At 52.9% G+C, this 15,074-nt stretch overlaps 1 protein-coding gene across 2 annotated transcripts; it reads left to right on the top strand.

Annotated features, from left to right (window-relative positions):
- The first annotated feature begins 2,434 nt into the window (after positions 1 to 2,434).
- On the top strand, positions 2,435 to 13,151 carry ARHGDIB (Rho GDP dissociation inhibitor beta). 2 transcript variants are annotated; one of them, XM_040555926.1, is made up of 6 exons: positions 2,435 to 2,451; positions 8,092 to 8,280; positions 8,839 to 8,922; positions 9,781 to 9,857; positions 11,352 to 11,415; positions 12,330 to 13,151. In XM_040555926.1, the coding sequence occupies exons 2-6, from the start codon at positions 8,103 to 8,105 to the stop codon at positions 12,527 to 12,529; spliced, it is 603 nt and encodes a 200-aa protein (XP_040411860.1). In that variant the 5' UTR covers positions 2,435 to 2,451; positions 8,092 to 8,102; the 3' UTR covers positions 12,530 to 13,151. The 2 variants fall into 2 exon arrangements, with proteins under 2 accessions (XP_040411860.1, XP_040411850.1); XM_040555916.1 differs by lacking the exon at positions 2,435 to 2,451 and adding an exon at positions 4,449 to 4,697.
- Positions 13,152 to 15,074: the final 1,923 nt, after the last annotated feature.

Raw genomic sequence — 15,074 nt, 5'->3', positions numbered from 1 at the left:
ACCCGTTTTCTGAGAGGCCCTGAAATAATCCAGCCCTCTTTCAAATCCTGCGCTGGTGTGTGACTCCTCCAGGACAGCAGCCCCGTGAGAGGCAGGCTCCTGCCCAGCAGCCACTGAGAGGGACAGAGGGCAGGAGCTGCTTTCCTCCACGCTGGGCCCTGGAGCGCAGGGTGTGCAGAGGAGAGATCACTGCTCCCTGGAGGCAGGGACCTTCTTCCCTACACCCATCCCTGTCCTTCCTCTCTCCCTGGCCCTTTCCACCTTCACTCTCCCTCTCCTTAACTGGGCTGCTGTGTCCATCCTCAGCATTTCTCAGGATGGCCTCTGGAGGAAACAGGCTCTGTCTGCCTGCACCCCGTCATCCCCAGCCTCTTTCCCTCTCCCTGCCTTGCCATTCTCCTTGTTCCCCCAGGGGAGGCAAGGCATGCAGGAGAGACATGTGAAGTCTTCGCACACCTTGAGGCTGGAGACAAGGGTTATGGGATTAGCACGTTAACTGGCCTGAAAGCAGCTTAGACAAGCATTAAATCTCCAATCTTCTCTCCATCTTTCAAGGAAATCTCTTCTGGAGGAGCTGGAGAGATGGAGCACCCAGTCACGCGTTCTGGGTTCAGCTCCTTGCCTGGCTGAGAGCCCACGAGCCTTGTGGCCAGGTGGTTTGAAGGGACTGCTGTGGCTCCGGGGGTGGGAAGCCCAGCTGAACCCTTCTCAGGGGCTCTGTGTCTAGCCCAATCCCCTCCTCACTGCCCACCCCAGCAGCTGCACACACCCTCGCAGTGCTTTAGGAGGGGCGGGTGGCACCAAGAAGGGAGAAGACGGGCACCATGTGTGCTGGGCACAGCAGGATCAACCTCAGGATGCTGCCTTTTAAAGCAAACCCTGGGTTGCCTTGAGCCTGTGTTTTCTTCACACAGAACGAATCCATGCTTCACCAGCTGCATTCCCCGGTTCATCCTGCTTAACCAGAGGTGGAGGAGGCAGTGCTGGGTTTACCAGGGAGCCGGGTGGCACCTCCTGATGCAGTGAATGCTCCCTCGTACAGCAGGGAAAGGCCCCGTGTCTAAACACCCTGACCTGCTGCCTTCCTGTGCTCATCTCGTGACTGCCTCAGGCCCGGATCACCCTGTGATCTCTGGAGGAGAAGAGACCTCCACATGCAGTGAGGGACACTACCCGGCCTGGGGACACCTGCGGCCAAAAGAGATGCTGCCCTGCAGCAGTTGTTGACATCAGTTTGCTGCACCATGAGGTTGTCTTCCCGGTGTAGTGCCTGTAGTCTTCCTGGAAACTGTGAAAAGCTTGAGGGGGAGGCAAAGCTCATGACAGTGACAGGATTCGGCAGTGTTATTCATTAGCGAGCAGTGTGAGCCAGCAACACCCTGTGCTGAGTTCAGTGCAAGTGCAAATGAATAGCTCCAGACCAAGCTACTTTACAAGAGCAGTGGGAAAAATATATTATCGAGCCTTTTAAAACTACAGAAAAGGATTCCCCACCCAGACTGAAATCTACCTGTAGTCCCCATGCTGGTGCTTTCCAGCCTGGGAAATTTCAGCACCCACTTTGAAAGTTTTACAGTTAAAGAGCAGATCAAAGTACAGGATTATAACAGGTGACGTTTTCCTGAGTTAGTCACTTCTAACGGCTATAAAACAGTTCCCTTTCCTCAAATGCAGCCGTCTCTTCTGGAGATGACATTTAGCAGCACACCACAGCAATGTAGCACCAGGCAAAAAAAAAAAAAATTCCAACACAGAAATGGTGGACAGCTTGTGGCAGCAATCCAAACACAAATAGAAAAAAAGATACCATGCCTATTTTATTTATTTTTTTAACCTTAAAATTGTTAAGTTCAGGATATGTTGGGTCCAATAAGGTGCTACAGAAGGCATTTGACAGTTGGGAGTAAAGGTTGTAGTTGAAGGATATGCATTTAAAAATTTGAATAAGGTTTTGGATATTGACTTGAAACAAGTTTAGACGCTAGTGGCTGGTTACATGTTTTAATGTGGTCAACTAATTGTACAACTGACTCTGTTCAGTGGAAAGAAAGTAAATAGGACCTAATAACATTTAATATTTATTTTATTTAATATTTGATTAAATATTTTAAATATTATTTTCCAACTAAACCCACATTTGAAACATTGCAATTTCTTTTGCAATGCAGTGGGTACAGTCTAGCTGTTGTCCTTGCCTCCTTCTGTCACAGACGTAAGAATTGGCTGGGGTTGGACAAAGTCTGCCAAGAGATGATCTTTGTTGCATGGCATCAGTTTGTCAGAGGTGAAATACTTGGTGGTAGGGATTTGCTTTCAGTGATGTTCTGCTGCAACACTGTTCAAAACCTGCCTTTCTTCCAGCAGATCAGTGACATGGTTCCCCAGCGGGATGTTGGATGTGCCAACCTGAAGGATGACGCCTGGTTTCTAAGCTCCCATCTGCTCTCCATGGTGCGTATCCAATGTCTGCAGTTTCTTCTCACCTCTCTTACCAACAAGAAGATGAAGCACAGAGCAATAACATGATTTGTCCCTAATTACATACTGGCTAGTTTCTAATCTAGGAGTAAACCCCATATCTCCTGTGTTCTAGGCATTCGTGCCAGTACAGGCTAAGCGTACACACCTGTGGTGGCACACAGATGTACATACCTACGCCTCTATGCTCATGTTTGTGGATATACTGGTCTTGATGTATGCTCACATACATTTAGAAATAGTGTGTATATAGCTACACAAAGACACAGGCAGTCCAGTATTTATCTCCAACAACAACAACAACAACAAAGAAATAAAACTAAATCCAACCATTCCCCAGCAAAAATGATCACAATAACTCTAGAGTTCCGATTGCTTTGGTTTCTCTGTACACAGCCACTAAAACCAAGGAAACCTCAAGCCAAGCCATGGACGAACAGTAACCTCAACCCACACACTTTTATGGCCAGGGCGTTCTGGTCCCCAGTGCAAACTGGGAATTCTGCTGAAATTGGAGATAGTCAGGACACTTCTAGAACCAATCCAAAAAGTTGATTTATAAGACACAGAGGCTACAAAATAAGACCATCTTCTCAAAGCTCCCCGTAGTTAACACACCCAGCTCTTCACAGCTTGCCCAGGCCTGTTCATGCAGTCCAAGCCACCATAATTTGGTATGGCCACTGAAAGAACTTGCTCTGTCCTTTCCCCATCCCCATGACCACACAGCCCCTTCCCTTGTGCCAGCAGAAGTGAACAAGGATGGAAAACTCTTCTTTATATACTTTCACATTTGTATTTGCATGTATAAACTCACTGGTATATACTTATGTATTTGCTTACCTATTTTTGGCAGGTATGTTTAAAACTCAGCTCAGTGCTGTGTTCAGCTCAATTCTCTTGTGCTGGCTCACAAGAAGGGTAAGTGTAGGAGTGAGAAAGAGCAGCAGAGCATAAAATAATTTCTCTTGGTCATGGAGCTAATTCATGGAGGCTAAAAGTGTTTCTAAGGCTACAGCTCTGGCTAAATGGAAATCCATTGCCAGCCAGAGATAGGCTCTGTTTGTCCCTTGAAATGCATGAGGGCAGAATTCAAAGTGCCATCCATAGCTTGAATCAAAGCAATGTAGGCTGGGAAAATCATCCCCCCCTTCTGAGATCAGTCTCAGATCTGACAGAGATTCCTCTTACTTAGTTGTCTGCAGCCTTTCAAAATTTGTGTATGATAAATATTTTCTAATAGACACGTGGATCCCGGGCAGTGAATCGAATCCCCTTGACAATTTGTTTTGCTCAGTTTGCTTCTGCAAATGCATTAAAAGGAGTCCATCAGTCATTTCAGATCCAGATTTGTTGGTTGCAGACCAATGATCCAATTTGTTCTTGAATTCTGTGCCGAGGATTATGTGTGTGCAGGAGCTACGCGACTGAAGAACTAAGTGAGCAATTTGTGAGTGGAAGAGGAAGATTAAAATCTGCTGATATTTCAGAGAGGAAGTGGTATAAAATCTTTGTGATCATTTAAGCATCCCTAGGAAATGTGAGCTTATTCCTGAGGTAGCTGATCTTTGAAACTGCTTGTCGGAAAATGGCTGAGAGTTGGGAACACGCGGCTGGATGGGAACAATTCGCTGATTAAATGCAGCAGGTAGCATGTGCTAACCGGGAGAAAATGAGGTTCGTGTGTAACGACCTCCATTTACAAGCCCCCCACGTATGCACGGGTGCACACGACCTGATTCTCCACTTACCCTCAGTATAAATCGGTGTAACAGCAGTGTAACAGCAGTATAAATGGGGGTCAGCTTTTCAAATCCACCTTAATTACAGCATCCCGCGCAAGGAGGAAAAGAAATACGACTAAAACCGGGGCTGAAAAACAAAGGGCCACCCCCAGGTGCAGCAGCGGCCACAAAGAGCCCGGGGCCGCGCAGGGGACAAAGCGGCGCAAGAGGCGCGCAGCGCAGACAAAGCGGGGCAGGGCGCTGCGCCCCCGTGCGCGGAGCTGGGCGGCATGCGGAGCCTGGCCGCGTCTCGGGGCTTCCTCTTCGAGTGGGTTGGTGGTGGTGGCTTTTTTTTTTTTTTTTTTTTTTTTTTTTGAGCGTGTGAGTGTTATTTTTTTTTTTTTTCCGCCAACTTCCTTCCTGCTCCAACTGCCAAAGCTGAAAGCGGAGCGCTGCGAGCAGAGGAGGACCCCGGAGGCAGGCGCCGCGCAGGCAGTGAGTGCAGACCCGGGCGGGGTGGGGACCGTGGGCCGGAGGGGGGCCGGGGAGGGGGCGAGATGCTGCGCCCCGCAACTTTGCGCCTTTGTTCTGGCTTGCGGCTCCATCGCCCGGGGAGACGGGCAGGGAGGTCAGGGCCCTGCCCGCATCCTCCGGGGAAGTTGGGCTGGGAGGGATGGGGATGGGGCGGAGGGGCAGAGGAAGGGGGGGCGGCCCCCGTGCCCCCCAGGGTGGCGGGAGGGCACTGGCACGGGCAGGGGGGTGGCGGCAGAGGGGGGCTCCCCGCCTGGCACCCCGGGGTGCCGGGGGCGGCAGGGTGCTGGGCTCCCCCTCTGCCCTCGCACCCTGGGGGTGGGATGGGGGGCGTCGGGCGGGCAGGCGCGGAGCTCCCCCGTGGGGGAAAATTGCTGCCCCCCCTGCCAAACCCACTAACCGGAGATAAGCCCTGGCTCGGGTGGAGATTTGGGGAGGTTAATTAGGTGCGCAGAGGGAGCGTGGATAAAATGTTGCCCCTCTGATGCCCCTCCTCGTGCCCTGTGACAGCGGGGCGGGGGGGCTGAGGAGGTGCCCACCACCCACCTTGTCTGCAGCCCCCTGTCCCCAAAGGCTGCGGGAGTGAGGGCAGCCCCCACCCCGGCACGGGCAGTGGTGCTGCGAGAGCGTGATCCCTCCATGTCCTCCTGCAGCCATGTCTGAGGGGGGGTCCCTAACGCAGCCCTGCTGCTGCCTGGGAGCTCCTGGGCCTCGGAAGCACAGGCAATGCACAGCTGTGGGTCGGGGCTGTGGGGAAGCAAGAAAAATAGGGCAGAGTGGGGCACAAATCAGCCAGATCTCTCCTTGCATAAAGCATTTATGGGGTTAATGTTTTTTGCTTTTAATATATCTCATGGCCTGAGGCCCAGGGGTCTCTGTGCCAGCAGAGCCCATGGCCTGGGCAGTGGCACGGGAGCCCCGGCATGCTGACAGGTGGGTGCTGACACGCTTACCCATGGAGACTCAACGTGCCTGAGCCCTGTAGCATCTCTCTGCTTGCGGAGTCCCCAGAGCTGGGGCGAGCAGCTTCGGTGCCCAGCCCCAGCTCTCCCCGCTACCTGGGGCTCTCCCCAGCCTCGGGGAGCTGCTGCCTGTGAGACAAGGGCAGGGGCAGCGGGGATGTGAGCTTTCCTCATGGTCACCTCCCTGCCTGGGAACGTCGTAGGAAGGGGAGAAGCGCCAGAGTGGGGTCTGATCGGTGCCATCTTGCAGAGACGCGCTTGAGCTGGGGGTTGTTCCTGCCAGGCAGCATGGCTGGTGCCGTTCTGCATGGGCTCTTGCCATTGGCACAGCAGGATGCCTGCGTACCCCTCTGGGAGGTTTTCAGAACCTAAAAGCACCCCCGCTTCAAGTGAGCTGCCCCCTGGGCTGGGAGGGAAGGTCTGCGGCATGCGTGATGCAAAGGGAAGGTCTGAGAGATGGGCAGCAGCCAGCTGGTCCGGCCCTGACTCTGCCTCCTCTGTGCATGTGGCCGGCGGGATCTCTCCCTCCTTCTGGGTCTCTCCCCCTCCTGTGATTAAACCACAGCCGTGACATGTGGAGGACAGGGGCAGGCAGGCAGCTCTGTTCTGTGGTTCTGGTGGGGAGCTGCTGGTTTCCTTCCTCATTAGGACAAGCTCAGGTGCCTTTCCCATGGTATGCAGATCCTTCGCACTCCCAGAGCCAGGAACGGGCATGAACTCAGCCCAGGGCATTTGGCTGCTGGGACACGCTTTTCTTCCTGTCCAGTTGAGCTAGGATTTCCTTTTATTTCCCAGCTGCCCCCCTGCACTAGTTCCTGACTCACGGCAACATGCTGTTGCAAAGCCGTCTTGCATCAGAACCGTTATCCATTGCCATGCCTGGCTGAGTACGCTCCTTGTGCTGCTCCGTCCTTCTCTGTCCCTCTGTAACGTGCCTTTGCCGATATATGCCTCCTTGAATGTTTTCCTCTGATCTCACCTGTGCTGGGATTGCACTGGGAGGTCTGCGTATTACTCATTGCTGCCTGGTTCCACTTGCTGATTCACTGTGAACTGTTGCATATTTATTTATTTATTTCCGTTCTGTTTCAATGAATGAGAAAACTATCCTGGTAGCTCCCTTCTGGGAAATTCTGGGAGCATTATGGCCACAGCTGTAGAGAGGAATAAAGGGCTTGATGGGGAAACTGCAAGGAACCAGGCAAAAAGTGAATTTCTGGCAGAGACAGCCTCAGAGTAAGCTGAAGTGAACTGAATGGCCTGTGTAGCTCAACCAAATCACCTCGCTGTCAAACAGCAAGGAGTGGCTTGGCCATCTGCAACACCCACCGGCGCCGGAGGGCACGGCTCTGTCTTTCTGCCTTTCTCTGGAGAACGGGAAGGAGGTTAGGACCATGCGGCTGGCTCTGCCAGGCAGGCAGCTGACAGAGGGGACCTGGCGCAGTGCTGCTCACCTCTCCCTCCTTTTTGCCTGCCTTTGTCTCCTCTTTCCCCATCTTGTGCTCTCTGCCAGGCTGCCCGTCAGCCTTTCTCTCCCTGCTCTGGCTCCCGTTTGGGATGCTACCCAAGCTGTTTCACTCTGCCAGCGCTCAGCGTCACGCATCCTGGCCGTGCTGAGTGCGTGGCTGCGAGCCCCAGCCTTCCTGCCTCTCTTTTCCGAGAAGCCCTGCGGATGAAGCGCAGGTATGCAGGGCAGCTCTGCAGCCGGGCTCGATGCAGTCACCCTCATGCTTCCTTCCTTAGCAGGAAGGAGACCTGAGGGGTGTGAGGTGAGCTGTTCCTAGGAGCAAACACTAGGGATGCCAGCAGATAGACCAAAGTGTGTGCGTTTCCTCGAGGGCTTTAGCTAACTTGCTAATGTAAGGGAGCAGTGTCAGGTACTTGATCTTTTCATGAAACGCTGTCTGACTGCTGGCTTAAAACAAGAGGGCAAAAGAAACACCCGTCCTTGGTTACATTCATGTCTCTGTGCCCTGTTGCGTAGCTGTGGCTCTTTGTGTGAGATCTCTGGCAGGCACTGAAGCCTTGTACGGTGGCTTGTAATTGCAGGATTGCCGGCCAGCGATCGTGCTGCAGAGCAGCTGTAAATCACACCGGTTTCAGCCTCCGCTCCCGCGCCTCCTCCCCGTGAGGGAAGGCTGGTGTAGATCTGCGTGTGCGCGGTGCCTGCAGGGAGAGGAGTGGGGGCAGGAGGGGGTTGTGTTCGAGCCTCAATATCAGCACAGCAGTGTCGGGATTGCAGCTGATCGCTGTCGCCATTTGCCTTTGACGATCCCGCTGAGTTCAGCGCTGGGCAGGTGCCTGCCTGACTGCCTGGGGACTGACCCACAACGTGCCCCCAGGGAAGCTGTTCCCCCACAGAGTGATCCCATTGACTGCTCCTCTTTGCTACCCAGACCAAGTGATCATGACTGAGAAGACACAGGAACCTCATGTGGAGGAAGACGATGATGAGCTGGATGGGAAACTGAACTACAAACCTCCTCCCCAGAAAACACTGCAGGAGCTACAAGAGTTGGACAAAGACGATGAGAGCCTTGCTAAATACAAGAAGTCCCTGCTGGGAGATGGACCTGTGGTGGCAGGTAGGCTGAGCATCCTGTAGGAAAGGGGCTAGGGAGATGCACAGCAACAGTGTGCCTAGGGGATGGGGCAAGGCGGCCTCAAAGAAGAGGGAGCTTGTCTGACCAGACACTGTTTCTGCTGGAGGACTGGCTACGGGAAGGTGGGGAGGTGCATAAAAAGGAGGCAGAGAAGATGCTCTGAGCATTATGTGTAAGGTAGCAGTGAGTGATAGCATCAGGAAGGGGCTTGTGGTGAGGGTATGTGGACCTTGGAGGACTCCTGAAGGGTTTGAAACGTGAGGGGGACAGCCTGTGACCTTGCTACTCAAAATGATCTTAAGAGGGGAGTCACCTGTAGGGGAAAGACCTCCTGTGTATTGGGATGGTGGCTGGAGGGATCTGTGTTGAGCATCTGGGGTAGATGCATGGTCCTGTTGTGCTAAGAGAAGCCTGGTGTTGCTGGGTGCTTTGTGAGGTGTAGTCTCTGGGTGGGAAGTCAGTGGCATTTCTTCTTCACTTTTCCCCCCAAACACTTAATTTTGCAACCTGAGAGCCTCCCCCTGCCTTTCCTACCCGCAGACCCAACAGCTCCCAACGTGGTGGTCACCCGGCTCACCCTGGTGTGTGACTCTGCTCCAGGACCGATCACCATGGACCTTACAGGTAGGCACGGGCTCTCACTGGGCACACAGGGTAGCAAGCAAAGGCCCCAGCATGCTTCAAGTTGAAAGCGAATTTGTCCTTGGAATACTACAGATGGGTTTTAGAGGAATCCTGAGGGTATCGTAGCCTCGCTTTTTATTTTAAGGTACATTTGTACGAAAAAAGGAGACGTAACAGGAAAGTGTTGAGGGTCTTTCTCTTCGTTTGGATTGCCCTATTTGCTCCTGGGTTTCTGCTGCCTTCTCTTACTTCCTGTCAGCTAAGCTCCTGAGCACCAGGGACGCGCGTGCATTTGGGCAGCGGGCTGTTGTGAAACTTCAGAACCAAGCAATGCTGCAGTTCCGGCCCCGGGGCACGTGGGGAGAGGACCAGGCTTCACCTTATATGGGCTTTTCTGCGCGGAGGGGAAGCTGGGCCCGCAGGAGCCGAGAGGCTTCCTGTTCAACCGAAACCGCGCAGCGCCCGGCTGGCCTCGCGGGCCGGGCAGGGGCTGTGAAACACGCTCAGCTCGCCCAAAACTGGGGCTGGGCATGGCTGGAGCGTGATGCCCTCCTGCAGATAGCTAACAACAGGTCTGCATGTAAATACATTTGCGTGTGTATGCCCAGACCCATGTTTGTTAGGGCGTTTTCAGTGCAGATGTGGACACCGACACATACATGCACTCAGGTGCAGGCATTTTTGCATGTGTGCGCTCACCGTACAGTTGCTTGTACCCACCTCTGTGCACTTGTTTTGCAGGTTTGCAGTCTTTTGAAATGATCCTCACCTCCGACACCAGTCCCAGCCCCATCCCCCTGCAGGTGGTCTCTTCTCCCTGTCACACCTCTGGCTAATGGCTTGATCCTCTCCTTGCAGGTGACCTTGAAGCACTCAAGAAAGAGACCTTTGTATTAAAGGAAGGAGTTGAATACAGAGTTAAGATCCACTTCAAAGTGAGTTGTTTTCCTTCTGGTTGCTTCTCCTCAGTTGCTGAAGCCAGTCACCAGCAGTCTATCAGATATCTAGAGCTGGACAAGCTGGGCCTTGGTAAAGCTCCCCTAGCTTTAGGTGTCATGCTACCCAACGAGGAACTGGGCCTTTCCAGAGCATTATGTCTGCTTGCCCACCCCTTGGAAGAAGTTGCCTTCTGTCCACCCACGATGGTGAACAACAGGTTTTTTGAAAGTGAAAAAGGTAGTTTTTGGCTGAGTTTGGCTTGATTTTTAGTCACTAGAAAGTCTTCAATTCACACAGAGTGGGAATGGAAAGGAAGAAGAAGAGACAGTGGCCTTCCATAATGTACTGGTTCAGGGTTCAGTCTGTATTGCTGAAATTGATGAATACATGGAAAAGATTTAATACTGTAGCATTTGGCTGAAGATATCTGAATTTTTCTGTGTCGCAATATGCCCAAATGGGCTAATTTCTCCCCGCCTCCCATTAACCACTGTGTCAGCCATTTCTTCTGTTCCCAGCTGAAAATGAAACTTGGTCACGTTGCAGCATGGCATCTGTCACTGAAATGATCACCTCCACAGATGTTCGCTGCAGGCAAAGCTGGGTTTGGCAGAGTGCAAAAGGAAGGAGGATAGCTCTCCTGAACCAGAGCAGGGGAAGTGTTAATGTATGGGTTCTGCAGGAAAGATCTCCCTCCCTCTCTGAGGCTCACTTGCTGTCTCAGAGATGGCTTTGTCCCCAGAGACACCTCCAGCTCTCTTTTGTGCCGTGAAATATTTCCGTCTGTATCTGAGCCCTGTTGATAGGAGATGCTTGGAGACAGACGAGTTACTCTAACCCTCGCCCTCAGTCCCAATGCTTGTAAGAACTGGCACCATGTGGATTCTCCCCAGGATGTAAAAGGATCTGCCCATCTTGTTACCAGACTGAACAGTGCTGCAGGAAGGCGGTGATGCTGGATAGGGACAGCAAAGGGATACATGCAAGCTGTCCCTGGGAGATTTGAAGGAAGATAATGAACAAAATGGTGCTCTCCATCTCTTTAGGAGTGACTCGCCAGCTCCCCATTGAGTTTAGAGGGCATCTGGGAGAGCTCAGTGAATCTTGCCCACCTGTTTGTGCTGAAGGGATGACTCCAGTCACCCACCTCTGGTTTTCCATATGGAAGCTATTAACTGGGAATTCTCTGCTTCACTTTGCTTTGTCCTCATCAGCCTGTTCTGAGAATCTGCCTTATGTGCCCCTGTCAGCTTCAAAGTTAGGGGAAGGACGGGGAAGGGCAAAAGATGCCCTCAAACACACCAAGGATCTGTAGGTCTCTGGGTGCCTGTGGAGAAGTGATGTTAGGGCTTCCCACAATGTGTCCTGTACTGAGCCCTTGACAGCATTGGTATAGAGATCCAAGATGGACATCTTTATAAGGTGGGAAAAACAGCAGACAGAGGACCAAAACCCTCTTGGTGACTCTTAACTCTCGTCACTTTTTGCAGGTAAACAGGGACATTGTGTCGGGACTGAAATACGTGCAGCACACCTACCGGACAGGAGTGAAGGGTGAGTAAGAGACTGTTATGCCCTGCACACCCATGCTCCTACCCTTGCTCAAAGAAGTGTCCCTGCAGATTTGGGCCAGGACAGAGCCTCTCTTGCCACGCAGGAGATGAGACTTCTTGGCAGAGTGAATTAGCCTGCACTTTGTGTCACCAGGCCAACTGTTTCCTGTGCCTGTGTGAACTCACTGCAAGCCAGCTCTGGTGTCTGTTCGCTGCACCACCGTCTGCAGCAGAAATGTCCCCAGAGACACTGCTTAGACGGTGTTTGCCACAGATTTCCTCTGTATAGAGCTTTTCACCTCCCCCACCTGCATTTGAAGAGTGGCTCAGCACCTTGTGGAGTTTGTCAGCCATGAAAATCCTTCCAGATGTACTTGGTAAAATTTAGAGCTGCTCTGCAAACTTTCCCACTGTCCATGGAGACCTGTGCTTGCCCATGACCTCTTGTGCTCTTACAGTGGTGCCGTATCTGGGCTTGGCAGAGGAAAGCCACATTTTGCACACACGTCCCACATTTGCATTTTCTGCAAGCAACCACCACTAAGGCTGAAGCCCGTTAAGCATGCAAGTAGCGTCTTCTCACCAGAAAAGAGAAGTAGCAGGGGATGAAGAAAGACTTCTAGCTGTATGTTCTGGGTGCCCACTCCCCTCCATCAGCGTGCACATTTGAGAGGGTGCAGGCTGAAGTGCCTGCCTATCTGCCCATCCATCCATTCATCCTTCCAGCAGTCCTTGTGTTTTGCTTGCTTGCTTTCTAACTGCCTCCACTGAGTGTTCCCCTTGTTGACTACCATCCCTTTCTCTCCACACTACTTCCTTTCTGTCTTATGCTCTTGGCTTATGCTCTTGGCTTCTTCTCTGCTTTATTGTTTCCCCACCTGAGGAGCTCATCCCTTGTGGATTGTTTTCTCCTAGTGGACAAAGCCACGTTCATGGTTGGCAGCTATGGGCCACGGCCAGAGGAATATGAGTTCTTGACGCCTATTGAAGAGGCTCCTAAGGGAATGCTGGCTCGAGGTACCTATCACAACAAGTCATTCTTCACGGATGATGACAAGCATGACCATCTCACCTGGGAGTGGAACCTGTCCATCAAGAAGGAATGGACAGAATGAGTTCACCCGGTTTGCCTTCCCCCTTCCCGTCCCCTTGCCTCCTGCACCAGTCTCCAGGTGGGCCATGCCCACCACGCTGCTCCCTCCTGCCACTGTGGCTGGCCACAGCCCTTGCAGCCCTTCCGTGGGTGCCAGGGCTCTGTGCCAGCCTTGGTCAATGCACAGGCTAGCAGATGGCCTTTGCTGCTTCTTCTGATACACTGAAAATAACCCACCCGTTCTCACCACTGCCCCATCATGACACATAATGGTTTAAATTGGGAAGCATTTCCCTCCCTTTCTCCCAGTACTTCTTCCTGCTGCCTCCATTTCTCCTTCTATACCAACTCCGGTCCCGGAAAGTGCCTTTTCTAGGAAGCAAGATCACCTCGCCAGCTCCTTGAGTCTCCTGGCAGGGCGGACTGGTCCCTGGAAAATCCCTCTCTGAGTTACACGTGCCATGTGCTCTGACTCATTGTAAATGGCTACTTACCTCCCGTGGTGGTCTCCTGGTTTGTATCTGGTGCCCTACCCTGTTGAAATCCATACTCGTGCAGGCAAAATCAGTCAGGGGGATGCAGCTAGATGCTGTAACAAGACTTCAGTGTCTCAAGAATAAAAATGGTTTCTTTCTTCTTCTCTGCATGAGTGTCTCATTCTTTTCTGGAGTGTGGGTACTGTTGCATCAGTTTTGCAGTGAGCTATGTGTGGAGACTGTTATAGGAAGGCTTAAGAGTGTGTTTCAGAAGGGAAAAAGCCCTCCTGCTTCAAAACGTCAACCCAACTCTAATGAATAGGAAGCCAGGAGATAATTTTTCCCCATAAAGGCAAACTATTTCAGAGTGGCTTCCTTTGGGGGGTTCATGAATGCTGTTTTGAAGCCCAAACTCTTGCTCACGATCAGGGTGGGCTTCAGGGCTAAACAGCCTCCACCTGTCATCCAGAGTGGCAACTGAATGAGCCCAGGAAGGTAGACCATGGCCTTCTCATGTTTAACATTTACCTGGCAGCTGTTCCCCGCCAGCCAGAGGAAGTGCAGGAGCTGTGTCTTACTGGCTGGCTGAGCAAAAGAGGGCATCAGCCTCTGTGGGACCCAGCACCTGAGGAGGTGCAGTGGCTCCCTCTACGCGGAGGGGTGTTCTCACAACCTGGGGTGCCTGGTTGTGTGGGTGCAAGAGCTGAGATGTCCACCGCTGTGGGTGAGGGCACACTGGCATGGTGAGCTTCTTTGAGGCTGATGCCCACACAGCTGGGAGGCCCTGGGCTCTCTCCCAGCCAACACATAATCTCAGGAGCTGAAGGCTTTGCCCCTGGCCAGCTGCTCCTTTCCCACTTCCCTGGGCGGGACTGCGAGCCCCAGAAGCAGCTGACGTGTCACTTGCCAAGGAGAGGAGCAGAGGTGGCATGGTGAGGAGAGGGCAAGCTGGCACCATGGGCACCTCCGTCTTCCCGTGTCTCTTCGTCATCCTCCTTGCCGGGGGCTCCCCAGCAGGCTGTGCTGAAGACAGCGGCTCTGCATCCCACAGTAAGTCTGCTCTCCTGGGCCTGGCGTGGGGACCCCACCTCACTGAGGGTGTGCTGTGCAAGCTTTGTATCCTGTATCCTGGTGGGAGAGCTGTGGGGGCAGCACGCGCGGGGTGGGATGTCTGCGTGTGTGTGGGGGGAAGCTTCCGAGCTGCTCTTCGTGTGCCCTCTGCCCAACCCCGACCTGTCCTCTCCAGGCGCAGAGGGAGATGCAGAGAAACTCGTCCTGTTGAACGACATCACGGATGTGGAGGCCTTCATCAGCGGGGCGGAGGTGGCGGTCGTTGGGTTCTTCCAGGTGTGTTGGCAGCAGCTCCCCTCTGCCAGGTGGGAGCCGGATCCTGCCCTGGTGGGAGAGTGGGGATAGATGTGGTGTAAACACCTTCAGACGGCAGCCCCTTCCACAGAAAGGTGCTGGGGCTGTGACAGATGTGGGGGGGGATTAGGGGAGGGGTGCGTGGAAAGGGAGTAGGAGCAAAGGATGACTGTGAAGCTGTTGGTGGGAGCCCTGGAGCGGCAGATAGGGAAATGCTGCAGGGGAAGGAAGAGGGGAACGTGGGTGGCAGAGAAAGTGAGTGCACTGGCACGGGGTGAGTGGGAACATCAGCTGTTGGCTTTAGTCACTGAGGACAGCGCAAGGCACTGCCTGCGTGATGGGGCCGAGGAAGCTGGGTCTCAGGGAGCAGTGCTGGTACGCGTCCTCTGACTTCTAAGAGGGTTTGGGCCCAAGCTCAGCTCCCTCTTGGGGGATTATTGGCACAGTCTGTCTGTCTGGCTGCTTCGTTCCCAAAATTGATACCCGTGGGGTCTCTGTCACTCAGTGACTAAACTCAACTGAAATCAGCCAAAGGTGTTAGAGTGACTAGTAGATGTGTGTGTGCCTCTTGCTCTCGAAAGGGCAGGAATACATTTCCTCAGAAAACAACACAAAAACCTTATTGAGTTAAAGCAACACAAAGCAGAGGTCAATAGGATCCTTTTCATTTGTAAGGTCCCCAAGTTGCACCTTTTTTTCTCTCCTTGAGCTCTGCGCTGGGCTACT

Source organism: Cygnus olor, chromosome 1 (genome assembly GCF_009769625.2).
Source record: "Cygnus olor isolate bCygOlo1 chromosome 1, bCygOlo1.pri.v2, whole genome shotgun sequence".
Taxonomy (NCBI): Eukaryota; Metazoa; Chordata; class Aves; order Anseriformes; family Anatidae; genus Cygnus; species Cygnus olor.
This window is presented reverse-complemented; position numbering and strand designations above follow the sequence as displayed.

Bases quoted from the DNA above. Each gene is read 5' to 3' on its own strand.
- ARHGDIB (XM_040555926.1), top strand. From the start codon at position 8,103: ATGACTGAGAAGACACAGGAACCTCATGTGGAGGAAGACGATGATGAG. The intron at 9,858-11,351 runs GTGAGTTGTTTT...CACTTTTTGCAG, and splicing joins GAGTTAAGATCCACTTCAAA to GTAAACAGGGACATTGTGTC. The intron at 11,416-12,329 runs GTGAGTAAGAGA...GTTTTCTCCTAG, and splicing joins CTACCGGACAGGAGTGAAGG to TGGACAAAGCCACGTTCATG.